The sequence below is a fragment of the Setaria viridis genome, chromosome 1 (assembly GCF_005286985.2).
Source record: "Setaria viridis chromosome 1, Setaria_viridis_v4.0, whole genome shotgun sequence".
NCBI classification, from domain to species: Eukaryota; Viridiplantae; Streptophyta; class Magnoliopsida; order Poales; family Poaceae; genus Setaria; species Setaria viridis.
In genome coordinates, this window is record NC_048263.2 from 31006130 (window position 1) to 31022966 (window position 16837).

The 16837-nt window shown below is 46.2% G+C and overlaps 3 protein-coding genes across 3 annotated transcripts; 2 read left to right on the forward strand and 1 right to left on the reverse strand.

Moving 5' to 3' along the window:
* Positions 1-261: 261 nt before the first annotated feature.
* On the forward strand, positions 262-2119 carry LOC117862413 (GDSL esterase/lipase LTL1). Its single transcript, XM_034745882.2, has 5 exons — positions 262-587; positions 664-791; positions 892-1134; positions 1327-1579; positions 1695-2119. The coding sequence occupies exons 1-5, from the start codon at positions 347-349 to the stop codon at positions 1928-1930; spliced, it is 1101 nt and encodes a 366-aa protein (XP_034601773.1). The 5' UTR covers positions 262-346; the 3' UTR covers positions 1931-2119.
* A 127-nt stretch (positions 2120-2246) lies between these two features.
* On the forward strand, positions 2247-11487 carry LOC117862374 (ATP-dependent DNA helicase MER3 homolog). Its single transcript, XM_034745832.2, has 27 exons — positions 2247-2608; positions 2852-2966; positions 3224-3407; positions 3509-3670; positions 3764-4001; positions 4106-4142; positions 4223-4269; positions 4761-4798; positions 4928-4949; positions 5049-5261; positions 5421-5577; positions 5655-5706; positions 6678-6749; positions 6860-6909; positions 7030-7147; positions 7227-7290; positions 7371-7454; positions 8070-8195; positions 8273-8469; positions 8563-8751; positions 8835-9083; positions 9158-9207; positions 9314-9331; positions 9597-9679; positions 9774-10050; positions 10352-10395; positions 10514-11487. The coding sequence occupies exons 2-27, from the start codon at positions 2887-2889 to the stop codon at positions 11332-11334; spliced, it is 3672 nt and encodes a 1223-aa protein (XP_034601723.1). The 5' UTR covers positions 2247-2608; positions 2852-2886; the 3' UTR covers positions 11335-11487.
* Positions 11430-16713, reverse strand: LOC117862397 (serine/threonine protein phosphatase 2A 55 kDa regulatory subunit B beta isoform). The gene is made up of 13 exons (XM_034745862.2): positions 14720-16713; positions 14419-14630; positions 14187-14309; positions 13971-14114; positions 13747-13838; positions 13532-13650; positions 13295-13418; positions 13041-13167; positions 12867-12935; positions 12634-12725; positions 12450-12527; positions 11868-11938; positions 11430-11750 (listed from the first exon to the last, which is right to left on the reverse strand). Exons 1-13 carry the CDS (start codon positions 14910-14912, stop codon positions 11611-11613), a joined length of 1584 nt encoding a protein of 527 aa, XP_034601753.1. The 5' UTR covers positions 14913-16713; the 3' UTR covers positions 11430-11610.
* Positions 16714-16837: the final 124 nt, after the last annotated feature.

A 16837-nucleotide genomic window follows, 5' to 3' on the forward strand; every position in this document is an offset into this window, starting at 1 on the left:
TCATAAGATCACTCTGGCAGTGCAACCCATTCTTATTGGTTGTAGAACAAAAAGCTTCTGTGTCCTATCCTGCAACCACACAGACTGGCACGGGCTCCTGCTGGGCTAGCTGTTGGGGCACATGATCCAAGGCAGCCACACAACCACCTCGCATGTGTGCATTTGCTAGGGGTGGCCAGTGAGAGCTGTGTCCTTCCGCTTGGTGCAATGCAAGATGGCGATCGAGGACGTCCTCTTCCTCTATAAATCACGCGATCGCCACCTCCAGCAGCCTCCCTGAGCACGCGTAGGCCGCCGTTCACTTGGCCATTCCTCTCGTAGCTTAGCGTCTGACGAGACTTGCACGATGGACGCTGCTCCTGCGCCTCTGCTCGTCTCCATCCTCTGCCTGCTGGCGGCTGCCGCGCCGCCGGCGGCGTCCGCGGCGCGGGCCTTCTTCGTGTTCGGCGACTCCCTCGTGGACAACGGCAACAACAACTACCTGCTCACCACGGCGCGCGCCGACGCGCCGCCCTACGGCATCGACTTCCCCACGCACCGCGCCACGGGGCGCTTCTCCAACGGGCTCAACATCCCCGACATCATCAGTAAGAGAACCAGTGCCTCTACTACTTGATCAGCTTGGTGTGCTACGTACTGCACTGCACTGACATTTGGTTTCAGGCGAGCACCTCGGTGCTGAACCTGCGCTGCCGTACCTGAGCCCGGAGCTCCGAGGGGAGAAGCTGCTCGTCGGCGCCAACTTCGCGTCGGCCGGCGTCGGGATCCTCAACGACACGGGGATACAATTCGTACGTCTCAATTCTATCTTGTCGCTGCCCTGTCACGAATACTCTCCAAATAATTCTGACGCCCATGCGTCGTGATGCATGCGTGTGGCCGATCGAGCAGGTGAACATCATCCGGATCGGCGACCAGCTGCAGTACTTCCGGGAGTACCAGCGGAAGCTGAGGGCCCTCATCGGCGAGGAGCAGGCGGCGCAGCTGGTGAACCAGGCCCTGGTGCTCATCACCCTCGGCGGCAACGACTTCGTCAACAACTACTACCTGGTGCCCATGTCCGTGCGCTCGCGCCAGTATGCGCTCCCGGACTACGTCCGCTTCATCGTCTCCGAGTACCGCAAGATCCTCTTGGTAAGTAAATCCATTCTCTCGTCTCCACGTAGCTGTACAATTCACTCCGGGCACGCCGCGCCATGTGCGCTGCACCGCCTCCATCAGTTCAGTAGGCGAGAGTCACCTGTGTGCTCGGCACCGACTGATCCGCGTGCATCGTGTGTGTGTGTGTGTGTGTGTGTGTGTGTGTGTGTGTGTGTGTGTGTGCAGAGGCTGTACGAGCTGGGCGCGCGGAAGGTGATCGTGACGGGGACGGGGCCGCTGGGGTGCGTGCCGGCCGAGCTGGCGCTGCACAGCCAGAACGGCGAGTGCGCCACGGAGCTGACGCGCGCCGTGAACCTCTTCAACCCGCAGCTGGTGGACATGGCGCGGGGGCTCAACCGCGAACTCGGCGCCGACGTCTTCGTCACCGCCAACACCCTCCGCATGAACTTCGACTACATCAACAACCCGGAGAGATTCGGTGAGTAGTCGTCACGTGCTGCGGCCGAACCCAAGATTTTTTTTCCAGATCCGGCGTGGGAAATCAAGCGGCGCTCGGGTTGGTGACTTGATCCTCTTGTGCTTTCTTCATGCAGGGTTCACGAACGTGCAGGTGGCGTGCTGCGGGCAGGGCCCGTACAACGGGATCGGGCTGTGCACGCCGGCGTCCAACGTGTGCGACAACCGGGACGTGTTCGCCTTCTGGGACGCGTTCCACCCCACGGAGAGGGCCAACCGCATCATCGTCGGCCAGTTCATGAACGGCGACACGGACTACATGCACCCCATGAACCTCAGCACCATCCTCGCCATGGACCGGGAGGGGCTCTAGATTTTTTCTAGCGTCATCAGCCGGCCGGCCACGAGTTTATATACGTACATGTCACGTGCCGATCGAGCACACTATGTCCTGCACGGTGGCAGCATAATTTGATTGGTGTCGTGACACAATTGAGTTTGACAGTGTTTTCCTTGATCTGTCATGGATTTAACGGGAATTAGTAATTGGTTGGGATTGATACTTTCGAGTTATGCATTGTGCTGTGGTGCCTAATTTGTTGGTGTCAGTTGTATCAAGTGAAATGGCCATTGGAATATTTTTTTAAAAAAAAAGAAGAAGAAATGATCTTCAGGGTCGTGTCTCGTGCATGCTGGAAGTCTGGAACCCTGCACGGCTGCTGGCTGCACGTCTGGACCTGACCTTTTCGGCAGAGCCGTCAGCCACTCAGCCGTGCCAAACAACGCATCCCGCCTGCAAAACCCACGGCAAAATTTGAATCGCTTCCTGCTCACAAACGTCTCCCCTTCCTCCAGTCCTCCTCGAGGCGCCACCGAACCAACGCCATCAGCCCAGCGCGCGTCTCCTCCCGCTGCTGCGCTCACAGCTAAGCCCCCTCGCGAAGCAAGCAGGCGGCTCCTCTGATCCTCTCCTCCTCCCCGCCGTCTCGTCGGCAGCCGCTTCCGCATCTCGCTGCGCTCTCCTCCGACCCGATCCCGCACCCATCAGCGAGTAAGTGCGCCCTTCCCCCGCTCGTCTCCAACCTCTCGCTCCCGCCCGCCGATTCGGCCGCGTAACCCCCCGCCGGGTCCGCTCCCAGCGGGCGGCGCCGCGCGCAAGGTGTTCGACTATACTCCCCGCGATGGATTCCTCGCCACTGATCGCTCGGATTTTCTCATCATCGATCGCTCTGGTTTTTTTTTCCGCCACCGATCACCAGCTGGATTGCTCACCCCGATCACTTGAATTCTGCAGGAGGCGAGTCTGTGCGGCTTAGCGTCCGACCGACGATGGGATCTCTCGTCGACCCGTACGCGCTACGCTGTGTCTCCGATCTGCCCCCGCCATTCCGCCCCGTGTTTGGGTTCAGGTGCGACCCGTGTGCTGATCATTCAAGCTCTGCGTTTACTTTTTGGTGTTCATACGGAGTGTTTCTGCACTGCTGTGTTTGTTCAGTTGTGTGATTGCAGCACCCCCTTGTAGATGATTCGAATTGAGTAATAGTCTCGCACATTGCATGAGATTACAGTGGTAACAACTTGAGAGTTGAGATTATGGGAAATATGAAGCCATTTTGATCGACTGCTGTAAGGGTAGGATTTTATTAACATTTTGGTTTCTCTGCAGATACTTCAATTCCTTGCAGAGCGAGTGCTTCCATGTGTGCTTCTTCTCAGATGTGAACATGGTTATCTCTGCACCTACTGGGAGTGGGAAGACCGTGCTGTTTGAGCTCTGCATCCTGAGGCTCCTCTCTAGGTTCCTTTCACCAGACCTGAGGTTCAATTTGGTTAAAGGAACTCTGAAAACAGTATGTGCCTTCTGACTGCCTTTCCTCAAAAAGCATAGGGGGCTTATAATGTAAATGGGGTTTTAGGGTTCTGATAGTTCTTCACTGGAATGGCACTGCAGATCTACATTGCACCCTCCAAGGCGCTAGTGCAGGAGAAGCTGCGGGACTGGAACACGAAGCTGGGCCCATTGGGGATCAATTGCTTGGAGATGACTGGTGACAATGAATTCTACAACAATAAAGCCATACACGATGCTGATTTGATCCTCACCACTCCTGAGGTCTATGTCACTACTTATTTTGATATGTGGAAGTTAAGATGATAGCTTGCTAACCAATTTCTTGCATTCTCGCTGAAATTGTAATACATGCAGAAGTTTGATTCTATGAGCCGACATGGTGTAAGAGATGGTAGATTGGGTTTCTTCAGTGACATTGCTCTTGTCCTTATTGATGAAGTTCACCTTCTCAATGATCCACGTGGAGCTGCATTGGAAGCAGTTATCAGTAGAATTAAAATGCTTTCGCGACAGGGCAACATGAAATCTTCTCCTTTGGCTAATGTTCGATTCATAGCTGTTTCTGCCACTATCCCTAATATTGAGGACATAGGTTTGTAAATCTCTGCAGTATGTTCTTAACATACTATTTACCTTTCCATATCACACACTCCAATAAAGGAAATTATGTTTCTCATTAACATTGTAAAATTTCAGCGGAGTGGCTCCTAGCACCCCCAGAAGGAGTTAAAAGGTGACTAACAAAATTTACTTGAGGATTTTATGGAGTACTCCCAATAAATTTAACTTATCTGTGGTATGCTGCTTTTGCAGATTTGGAGAAGAAATGAGGCCAGTGAAGTTGACAACCAAGGTCTTTGGTACGATTTTCCTATATACTAGAATCTAGGCTAGCAAATGTCATGTACTCGTACATAGCAAAACCTGATAAAATACTTTGCCAACCCTTAAGATTAGCTATCCTGGAACTGCTCAGACTTAATTATGATGCAGCAAACTATTCAACTAATCTGGCAGCAAATGCTCTCCCTATCATGTGTTGCCTTGAAGGATCAACGCCAAGTCATTAAAGGCTAGGTTGTTCCAATTTCCATCAACAATGATTTGACTGTTTTTCTATGCCACAAATTACATTGGATTTACTTATGTCAAAACACCTGTGTGTATGAAATAGCCACGATTTTCTCAGCCATAGAATTAACCTGCGTTTTTATGCTACTAGGTAAAATTATGAACATATATATACATGCTGTACTAATTGCCTAATACCTTTCCAATGATCTTTCAGCTGCCACTTCATCAGCAATTTCTGTGCTGCTAATTCTTTCTTTTTTACTATTGTGCTATTTAGGTTATGCTCCAGCTAAAAACGACTTCCTTTTTGAGAGGGTATGCATCTTTACAATCCCAATGTTCTTTCTTTCACAATTAGAGGAGGAAAATTAGTGGTGAGTTTTAAGCATTCAATTAAAGTTCGATTCTGACCACTTAATTCCTTTTCTTTCGTTCAACTTGTAGAGGTTGCAAAGTTTTATTTACGGTAAGTAACATCCCCCCATCCCTCAATTGCATTGCACATCATGCAAATTACAGTATCAGAATTTCAGTACTAAAAATAGAAATGAAATACTGATTACAGATATCCTGATGCAACATTCAAGAGGGAAGTCTGCACTTGTTTTCTGTTCTACAAGAAAAGGTGCACAGGAAGCAGCGCAGTGCCTTTCACAAACTGGAGCATCGCTTGGGTATTCGAATCCATTTATGCAATCAATGCAGCAGTATGAACATCTAAGGGAGGCTTCTCTAACCTGTAGTGACAAGCAACTGCAGGCTTGCATTGTACATGGAGGTTGTCTGGAAATCTTGTTCCCTAGGCACCCATAATACCTTCCTTAACTTTGCAACCTCCAATTTTTTAGTTGTCTTTTTGATACCCATGCTAGGTGATACACTTGGCCTAAAAACTTTAATGGAATGCTTAACTGATGTGATCCTATTCCATTTTCAGTTGGTTTTCATAATGGTGGTCTTTGCTTAAAAGATCGGAATCTTGTTGAGGGTCTTTTTCTCAAGGGTGATCTTCAAATTCTATGCACAACAAATACTTTGGCGCATGGTGTCAACTTACCAGCACATACAGTTGTCATAAAGTCAACACAATTTTTGTGAGAATAAAATTTAGATATGGCATCAATTAACTTGATCTACACTTCTAGTTTCTGACATCGATTCTATTCTGCAGCAACAAAGAGAAAGGCCTATATGTAGAATATGAGAGGTCCATGGTGCTTCAGGTGTACTACTAAGTCTCAATATGTCCTATAAACTATTATTGTTGATATACAATAATAAATATTCCATCTCGCTTCACATCTTACTGTGATTTTGTGTGGTTAAAATATAGCTTCAATGTTGTATGTCCATTGCTATATTTCTTTTACTTCTGTCTAAACTAATAGGTCAGGTTTGAGGCATAAAAACTACTGAATTTGTTTCTGTGATTGTAACTCAAATGCTAAAATCTTTATTAGAAGGTGGTTCTGAAATACATCATTGGCATTTCTGTATCGAAAGAGCAGGAGTACTGGATATGTTAACTTATCTATATAGGTTGAATTTTACGTATACTGAAAAACTTCAATGAATTAAGTGCTGTAGTTAATTAATTTATATCTTTGCTACCTGGAAAAAAGGCATTCATTTATAAAGAGGCTCTACATTTGTACATTCATTTACCAAGACTCTTAGATTTCTGTTTATTTCTTGACTTCGAGCCCTGCATCTTCTTCAATCAAAGCGGGGTGCGGTCTGCTCCTTCCCGTCAAGTTTTTTTTTTCTGTTTATTTCTTGACTGGATTATGTAGTTCAGTTCACTAGTGGCTCTGCTTATGCTTGTACTGTAATTAATTTTGTTGTAATCTGTTGTTTATCAAACAACAGTAGTTCCCTAAAATAACATCAACATCAACATGAAAATCTAAGATGGTATTGAAATTTACATATATATAAAATACAAATTGAACAGTAAAAGTTAGCACATTTAGTAATTTCACTACTCCCTCCTTCCCAAATTGTAGGTCGTTTTGGCTTTTCTAGGTGCATAGTTTTTGCTATGCACCTAGATGCATAATACTATCTATGAGACTATGAACCTAGGAAAGCCAAAATGACCTACAATTTGAAACGGAGGGAGTATTAAATATAAAACATACTATATGATTATTCTCTTATTTCTGACAAAGCTTCTGTTTTTGATGATCTGCAGATGTGTGGGAGGGCTGGACGCCCACCATTTGATGATACTGGAACAATTATAATTATGACAAGAAGAGAAACAGTAATTCGTCCTGTGTTTTCACTCTTATAGATTTCGTGAATTGTGACATATTTTGACAGGAAAATATTTCCTGGGTTATTGGACTAACATGCTGTAAGTTTTCCTTTTAGGTTCATCTATATGAGAACCTTCTAAATGGATGTGAAATGGTGGAGTCTCAGTAAGTGCTTCATGTGTAATCAGAAACTAGTGTTTTATGTGATATTTCACCTAAAAGATGACTATGATATGCACTGCATACAATTTTATACTTCTGACCAAGTATTTATACTATCACCAGGTTGCTGCCATGTGCAGTGGAGCATCTAAATGCAGAAATTGTTCAGCTGACAGTAGCTGACATAAGTTTGGCAATTGAGTGGATCAAGTGCTCATATTTGTACATCAGGATAAAGAAGGTATGGATACACTCTTGTTTAACATTTAAAATCTATGTAATTTAATGAATGTAGTAACTTTAATGAAATATATTGCTAGAATCCTGAGAACTACGGAGTTAAGAGGGGGACTCCTAGAGATCTCCTTGAAAAGCAAATTCAAGGTAACTCCTTTTGGACTTTGTTGGCTTGATGATTCTATTATGATGCCTTATGCTTTGATCCTAAGCAATCTAATATACAGGTATATGTGTTGAGAAGATTCATGAGTTGGTAGAGTATGGACTGATTTTGACAGATGAATACGCTTTCCTTCTACAACCATTAGGTAAAGTTTTCTTCTGTAAAACACTATGCAGATGCAGAAATTACAATCAGAAGATGTCATATACTGCAATGCTCAATCTTTTGTGATAAAATACTGCCTTTTTTGTTGCACCGTACCCTTTATGCATTGGGTGCACCCAGCCCAGAATGCAAAACAAACTGTAGACTAAAATATATGTTATATATATCAACCAGCCAGATCCATGACTATATTGGTCTGGATACGTTGTCCTTATCCCATGATCTGGGTTTGTTGGATTTGTATGTCTAAATCCCCAGGGTTCCCATATGAAAATGGGGCACCCTATTTCACAGTTCTAATACTGTGCCGATTCCTTCAGAACATTCTGATAATGACATGCATACACCTTATCTCTTCCTCCTCCCAACTCTGAGGGTTGACATGCAGCCATGCAGGAATGTTACTTGGAGTCTAACATTCTGTGATAACCAGGATTATTATTCGATTATTTTGAATCCATTTTCCCTCAAATATATATTTTCCTGCTATTTAGGGATGGTAGTATTCCAATTAATCACTCCATTCGCATGTGTCTATTTTGCAATTTTTCATCAAAAGGACTCTCTTTTAAGATCTATAATTGTTCATACTCAGAACCTGGGAAGCTGATGGCAAAATTCTACCTGAAGTTTGATACAATGAAGCTTATCGTCAAAGCTTCTGCCTGTTGCAGTTTGGAAGATTTATTGCATATCATCTGTCACTCTGCAGAGATTACTTGTAGGTAGTTGCACATGTTTTGAATTAGTTATTAAGCGTCAATCATTTTAATTTTATTTATGTTTTGGTATATCAAGGGATCCAACTACGCCGAAATGAGAAGAAGGTTCTAAATGACATAAACACTGACAAAGATGGTAGACTCCTCTTCCATATTGTCATGGAGAATGGAAAAAGGAAGAAGCGTGTTCAGACAAGAGAAGACAAAATATTCTTGCTAGCAAATGACTGCTTAACTGGGGATCCCCTGATCCATGATTTATCCCTCAACCAGGTTGTTTGTTTGTCTAATTTAAAATACCTCTTGATTTTCACCCCTGCTATGTTGACTTAAGTGAGCTTCGACTTAAGTGAGCTTCCCGTGCAGGAGATGAATTCAATATGCTCAAATGGATGTAGGATTGCCAGGTGCATGAGAGAATACTTTATATACAAAAAGAGTTACAGATCTGCTATAAATTCTATGATCCTTGCAAATAGTCTACATCAAAAGCTTTGGGAGAGGAGTCCATTTCTTCTGAAACAACTGCCTGGGATTGGAATTGTAACAGCAAAGGTTATTAATTTTCTTATTGTTATGTAGACACTTCTCTATCCGCAGCCTGCATAATTAATGCTTGAGTTGATCACTTGCTACAGGCTCTGAAGAGTGCTGGAATTTGTGACTTTGACACCTTGGCAGCTGCTGATGCTAGAAAGATAGAATCAGTAACAGGGCGCAATTATCCATTTGGCAATCATATAAAGGAATTAATGTCATCATTACCACCCAAAATTGACATACACATAGAGGATGCTGGAAACAGACTGGGGAAATCGACCATTACTGTAACACTGACTCGTCTATCACAGGCAATTCAATCCAATAAACGCAATTTTGCTGACATGGTACCCTATCAGCTTTGCTTCCAAACATTTAGTGCTTTTAATACCTACTAAGTTTTATAATATTCTTTTGTCAGGTTGTGGGCTCGGAGGAAGACAATGTGATCCTCTTTCATGAGAAAATAAGGTCAGTGTACCCCCTCCTTTCTTTGTCAAACTGATACCTTTGACAATTTTTTCTTCTTCTACTGATGTGGATGGTTGTTTGTTGTTCTTATGGTTGTTGCCACCAGGACTCAAGAATTCCACAGGTAACACTTTTCAACTTTATTATTCCAGGATATGTTTGACCATTCTTCTTCACCGTCAAATGAGAGGGATATAACATCATCTGAACAAATAAGCTGAAGTAGCATTATTTCATATAACAGATGAACAGATCACAATGATAGCAAAAATGAACAAATTGGGACTAATATCATTATAGAAGTATCTAGCTGCGCTCTCAGATACCTAAGTTTAATCCTAAGTTGTTCAGGGTTCCTCAGTCCTCACTGCCAATTTGTTAAAATGCAGCCCATATTCTGTAAAAGTTTTTGTGCCATGCCCCCCGAATGCACGGGTCACTCTGAAGGCTGATCTAATATTTGAAGAATATGGTAATATCACCAACCAAGAATGCTTTCTTTAAAACATTTAATACACACATCATGTGTATGCTCACACTGTTTACGCTTCCATTTTATGTTGAAGTTGGTCTTGATGTGCACAAGAAGCATATAATCAGCAGAGAAGATGATTTGCATGTCACCAAAGCGCATGGGATAGATAAGGCTGAACCCACATACAATCTTCCTGCAGAGATTTGTTTGGTTAGCTCCAGAACAATTCGAACAAGCCGATCTCAGTCTCGCACTGAACAGAGCCCTCTTTCCAAAGAGGTATATGTCATAGAAGATGATGCTGTCACTGCTCTCGAGAAAGCTGATAATGTACAAGGAACCAGAAAATTTAACAACTTGGCTTCACTGTAAGTGGTTAATCTTTGTTTTTTTTTCTTTTGCTGGCCAATGATTTGGGAATTAATTGCCAGACATCAGCATAAACCAAAATACTAATCAAACTGGGGAATATGCAATCTGTAGTTTCCAAATATCTGGAAGGTTGGAATTAGTCATTATGTTACTTCACAGCTACAAGTGAAAAAAATTCAGCACGTATCAAATTAGCAGTTACTTCACAACTCTGTACTTATTTAGTCTATATCAATCAATCCATGTTTTCTGAACCTTAGGTGAGTATTTTGTAACATGGTATTTTCATTATTACAGGGAGGTCCCCAGCTTTGATCTGCTGTCTGAGGAAGAGTACGGAGGTAAGACAATGCTGCGAACAGTATATAGCTATGTGCACTTTATGCTTCATTCGTGCTCCTTCCTTTGAAATCTAGTATTTTATTATTAGCTTGCTGAAATGTGCATTATCGTGTTTAGATATGCAAGCTGCTGCATCAACTCCTGAACCAGCAGAGGCAGAATGCAAAAGTGCCACAAGCAACACGATCTTTGATCACATACGCAAGAAATCCAAAGATTTCCCCACTCTGGTGCTGTCAAAATCCATGGATAGCTCTTATGAACCTCTGATACTGAAGAAGATGAAAACATCAAGAGACCAGTTTGGGGTAGAACAGAGCAGTCTGCACACGGGCGGGGTCACGCCAATGGATTCTGAACCTGCTGAGCCTAGGGTCTCTCCAACCAATATGCTGTTTACTGGCAAAAGGAACAGCCCATCTGAGAAGAAGATAATGACAACGCCAGGCGAAAGCCCTCTTCGGTTTTCTGGTGAAAATGACAGCCCATTGGAGAAGAGCAAGATCCTGATCAACGCTCCAGCTGAAAACTCTCATCTCCAACTTGCAGCCAAACGTAGCAGCCCATCTGAGAAGAGCAAGATGACGACAACTCTAGATGAATGCTCTCTTGGGCTTGCAGGTGGAAAGGACCGCCCGCTGGAGAAGAGCAACATCTTGATCAGAACTCCAGTTGAAAATCCTTTCGAAAAAGGAACTCCAGCCGAAAACTCTCCTCAGTTTGCAGCTAAACGTGACAGCCCATCTGAGAAGAGGAAATTCAGCTTCAGCAGTTCCCTTCCATGCTTCCAGGCTGAGCAATGCACAAAGCAAGAAGTCCGAGCTGCATATCAACCCTTCAATATTGAGGAATATGTCAAGGATATATTGCGGAAACCAAAGGATAGCGAGAACGGCGACTCTTTTCTTAATTGTAGGAGCGTCTTTTCCTTTCTCTGATTTGCTGGGAGATCTTGAACAATGTACATTCAGTTATTGTGCTCAAAACACGCACTGTAACGTGGCAACGCATCTCCTTTTCTGGGCACGAACAGTTATGAATGCTACCCTGCAATTTGCTCTGTAATAAATATTCCCTCCATCCCAAATTACTATTCGTTTGGATTTTTTAGATTTATAACTTTTGTTATGCACCTAGATGATACATAATATATCTAGATACGTAGCAAAAGTCATGTACCTAGAAAAGTCAATTTGGGACGGAGGGACATGTGCTTATCTATGGTACATGTACAAGCTGTTATTGGCTGCACAAACGATGAAGTTTTCCATCGGGTGCCACGCTATATGTGTGACCTTTGATGCCATGTTGCATGGCATTTCCTCCTTGCCGTCTGACCTCGGACCATCCTGACCTGCACGACAAGCAGACAAGAGATTTTCAAGAGCACACTATGAGCTCCGGCAATAACTTCGCCGAGACATTAACTGAAAACACAAATGGAGAACTTGGCAAATGGCTGTTTCCGAACCTTTTCTACCAACTCCAAGAGAGAAACTGCTGAAGAGCACCGGAATCTTTGTAGGAGCATGTGATTGTACCCTGTGGCGAAAGTGCAAAGTTCAGTAGAGGGGCAAAAGGCATTCGCTGCTTTAGAGGGTATTTGGATACGCCTACTAAAGTTTAGCACCTATCACATTGGATGTTTGGATGCTAAGAAGTATTAAATATAGGCTAATTACAAAACTAATTGCACAGATGGAGTCTAATTCGCGAGACGAATCTATTAAGCCTAATTAGTCCATGATTTGACAATGCGGTGCTCCAGTAACCATTTGCTAATGATAAATTAATTAGGCTTAATAGATTCATCTCGCGAATTAGCACAGGGTTCTGCAATTAGTTTTATAATTAGCTCATGTTTAGTCCTCCTAATTAGCATCCGAACATCCGATGTGACGCTGCTAAAGTTTAGCACCTAGTATCAAACACCACCTTAGTTTCATGTTATATTTGATAGCACATATCCGCAATATTTTTTTATGATAAACAGTACTCCAGATTGTCCTTTCAAAGCGAGAGATGGAAAAACATAGATGTTTGAAGCAAATACCTGTAAGGGTTGGTGCTAGCTTCCAACGTAGTGCCAGAGGTCTGCGCAGCAGTACGGGAGAAAACTTTGAACGTATTACTGCTTATCATAAGAGCCAGAAGAACGATGAGGAAATCAGGAAACGACCAAGGAGGGGAGAATGAGATCACTACACTCTGTGCTCATGCGTTTCAGTAGTGAGAACCTGTAAGATCCAGTGGCGAAGTAGCTCCCGTCCTTGCTGGCGCAGCAGCTGAACCGGTCAAAAATGTAGTCCTCGGTGTATAACTCTGACAGCTGCAGCATCAGCAGACAAGGAACATTTCTGATACTGTCATCTTTTATTTGAAATTTGGACAGATTCAATTGACAAACTGTTGAAGGCAACGTCTGATAATGAATTATTTCCATGTTGGATGAAGCATGAAGTATATGTACCTTTGGGCGAAGGAACTCGTGCACCTTGTATGTGGCGATGGGTGAGGTCTCCACCCGCAAGTCCCAGAGCTGCAAACAGTGAGGCTTCAGGGTGAACCGTTGCTGCGTTGCTGCTTGCTAACAACAGGTAGCTGTATAGTTGGTATGCTTGGAACAAATGGAGTTTCATAGCACCTTGAGGTTCATGTAGTCTCGAGTTAGAAGGCATCTTCCCTCGCCAGTGAACTTCAGATCGGTGGTGCAAGAGATTATCTCGGTGAAAAATGTGCTGGGCTGAGGTCGGCTCTGGCGATCCTTGAATCTGTTCAGTAAGCGATAGTTCAATTCAGGAGTGATGGTTTTAGTCTTGCAAAACGAGTGGCCTTAAGAAGCATAAGCGTCGAGAGTTGAGATCGAGGGGTGGTTGCGGAAATGCAGAGGGCACTCACGTTCTGACGCTCTGGTCGCACAGCGCCGACCGCCGCAGGTCGACCAGCCGGACGAGGCCGCTGGAGCTGCCGTAGCCCAGCAGGCTGCAGGACGACGGGTGGAACTCGGCCGTGGTGATCACCTCTGGTTCATCATCCAGCATAGTCAAGCGTCAGTGCTTGCTAGTGACCAATTGTTGACATTCACGAACTTGACAAGTGTTACTACTTGATGGTAAAAAAAAATGACCAAATCACCTACGAGATCCTCCATGTCCGCGGGCTTCTTGTCGACGATGTTAAAGCACTGGCTCGTCACCTCCAGGTGCCACAGGTTGATCCTCAGGTCGTCCGCGGACACGAACGTCTCCCCGTCACTGTATGCACATTAACAAGTACTGCCATTGCTTTGCCTAGAAAAAAAATCAGAGGTCCAGGGGCAGAATGAACCTGCGAGAATAAGATTAGCCTACCAGTTATTCGAGATGGAGTTGATGTTGAACTCGTGAGCACGATCGAAGACTCTCCGGCACTTTGCAGAGTACCCATCTCCGACATCACCTATCTGATCGATCAAGCATGACAGAAAAAATTCATAAACATCTCAGTATCATTATCACCCAGTACTACATCGATCAAATGCGCCCGGCAGATCAAACACCACAACTACAAACGCTGAAGAATCCAGAGAGAAAACCTTTTCAATTAGCTCAGAGGAATCTGCAGACGAACCCCTGTGTTTCGTGGCCGCCCATTCAGAGTGCGGTTCTTGCAGAGGCAACGCCGAGGTGCTCCGGCGCCGCTCGCCGTCCCCTTTCTTCGGCGCCTTGCGTTCCGAGACCTGCCCTGAAGCAACAGCGTCATTATACTCGAATCCTTCTTCTGTCCGTGTCATTTATGCCGCGTTCGGTACCTTCCAGAGCTTGACGGTGCGGTCGTTTGCGGAGAGCATGCACAGGGAGCGGTGGTTCGGCCGCGCGCACCACCTCACCTTCTTGATCTTCTCGCCGATCTCCAGGCTGTGCAGCACGTCAAACTGTGTACCAAGTACCGGCAGGGGATCATCAACGGAGTGCGTGCGCTAGATTTACAGTAAGATTTCGCCCTGCTCATCTGATGAACAGCTCGATCGACCGGTGCCTCACCTCCGGCTCGTGGCTCTGGAACTCCATCGCGAAGCTGTACCTCGGCGGCGGCGCCACGGCGTAGTCCGTGCGCTCCAGCTCGGCACGAGGCCACGCCTGCGGGGGCGCGTCGTCGTCGTCGGTCCTTCGGAAGAGGATGACGCGCCCGGCGTGGTCACCGGCGGCCAGGTACTCGCCGCGGCCGTCGAACTCGATGGCCGAGATTTCGTCCGCTGCGACACGCGTGCAAGTAAAGCACTGATTATTTCATCTGCAACATACATGTGGGTTCTGACGTTTTGAGTTTGGTATTGACAGGTACCGTCATCTTGGAGCGCGGCCGGGCCGTTGCGGTGGCCCCCGGCGGCGGGCGCCGGCAGCTCGCCGAGGACCTGGGAGAACTTCCACTGGGGTAACTGGGAGGGCCGCGATTCTTGGTTGCCGGAAGACGAAGAGGAGGTCGGGGACGGGGTTATGGAGCTCGTGGTCCGCCGCCGCCTGCCGGCGCTGCTCATCGTCTCAGCCTATAGGATCATGTATCGGGAATGGACAGTGCTCTGGTTTTAGAGCATCCGTAGCCACTCGCCGGCTGTTATCTTCATCTGTTGTTGGCTCTTGCGCTTTTCCTGCCGAATCACCTATCGGCTATCGCCGTCGCAAAATGGTCATGAGCTGAGTTTAATAAAAAAAAAAGGAGAGAGAAAAGGTGCAGCGAAAAATTCTCAGGCAAAGAAACCACAAATAACGTCACTCTTGTAGGCAGGCATAAGAGCAACTTCAAAAGGTTTTTAAAATATTCTTCTCCAAAACGAGGTATTGGGGGTTATACTAAAAAAACTTTCACCTAAAAATATATCAATCCACATTGAAACGCTAAAAACTACCCTTAATAATTTTAAAAAAGTCACGTCGTCATTATTGGACCCTTAGCCTGCCCACCTCCCGGCCCATGACACCAGGCACCTTCCTTCCCCTCTCGGAGCACTCCATGCACTTGGTTAGCACAACCTTGGCCGCCGGCATCACCTTCCTGCCGCCGTCTTTCTGCCTGAGTCCGCTGCCAAGGCTGAGGCCTAGCCCGAGGCCGTTGTTGCTGCCGCCGTCCGCCTCGGCAGCACGGTGGCGGCGCATGTGGCCACCGAGCGCCTGGCCAATGGCGAACTCGAGTGCAATGATCCTGACCCTGGAACAAACAGACAGCGTAGGTTGACAAGATTACTCATACCCTTTGGCAAGTCATCCAGACCTCTCCAATGTCTAACATCTAATACCTGTAGGTGGTAGAGCTTACATATTGCATCAGGCAAAGGTTTATGCAAGTCAGAATCAAATCTCAGCTCTGAATAGCGAAGATGGATGAACTTTTTGACACTGGATAGCAAAATTTCAGCATTGAAGGGCATTGCTGATATCTTAAGTACTCGGATATAATGCAATTGATCCAGAATCTTCACAAATTTTGTCGAGAAGTTCTCATCATACACACCTACCAGCATTAAACTCTCCAAGCTTGTCAGGATAACATTATTCTGAATTTGATCTTGCTTTTCTTCAAAAGTTATACTACGTTCTATGTTCTGTTCATTATAAACCAACTCAGTCCAGATGCCAACATGACGAACTGATGGGAAGATTTTTTGAAGATCTGAGCCATCAACTGTAAGGCATTCATGTAGTGAGACTTCTCGTGCTACATCATGTATCAGATCATGTACAACAAAGTAGTGTTCATTCATCACTATCTAAAATTGAGATACTGCAACTGCACTTGTTATCTCCCCTTCATGAGATCTGAAGATCTGAAGAAAAGAAATTGAGAAGGGGCCAAAAATAAGTCTCCTTGGCTCCGTAGTTCCCCCGTTCTTGCAAAGGCTCGCTGGCGGACTGAGGAACAGACGGGAGGGAGGGAGGGCAAAAGGGGGTGTACCATCTCGTAGTACTTGAGCTCGTCGAGGTGCTTGGCCAGGTCGGCGGCCAGGCGCTGCATCTGGTTGATCTGCACCACCATCTGCTGGTTCCCGATCCTGATGCTGGCGGCAGCCCCGGCGGGCACGGCGCCGAGGACGAGGTTGGCGCGGCGCAGCGCGTCCCTGAGGTGTGCGACTTCCTTCTCGAAGCACTCGGAGCTGAGCAGCGCGTTGACCCTCCGCCCCTCGCCCCGCCCCCGCCGCTGCGCGCGCGGGAAGGGGCCACGCAGGAAGGTCCGGCTGCTCGGGTGCGCGGCCGGCGGGCGCTGCGGGGCGGCCACTGCGCGACATCCGGCGCCCTGCTGCGCGCGCCCGGGGAAAAAACACGCGCGCGGGAAAGAGGTCGGGGGCGGATTGGGGAGGACCGGGCACTGCAAATATACGCGGGGCCTAGAGTGTTTTTTTCGCGTCGCGAATCCTTCGAGGGAGTATCCTTCGAGGGAGTTTAGGTGGAGAAAGTATCCAGCCTTTTG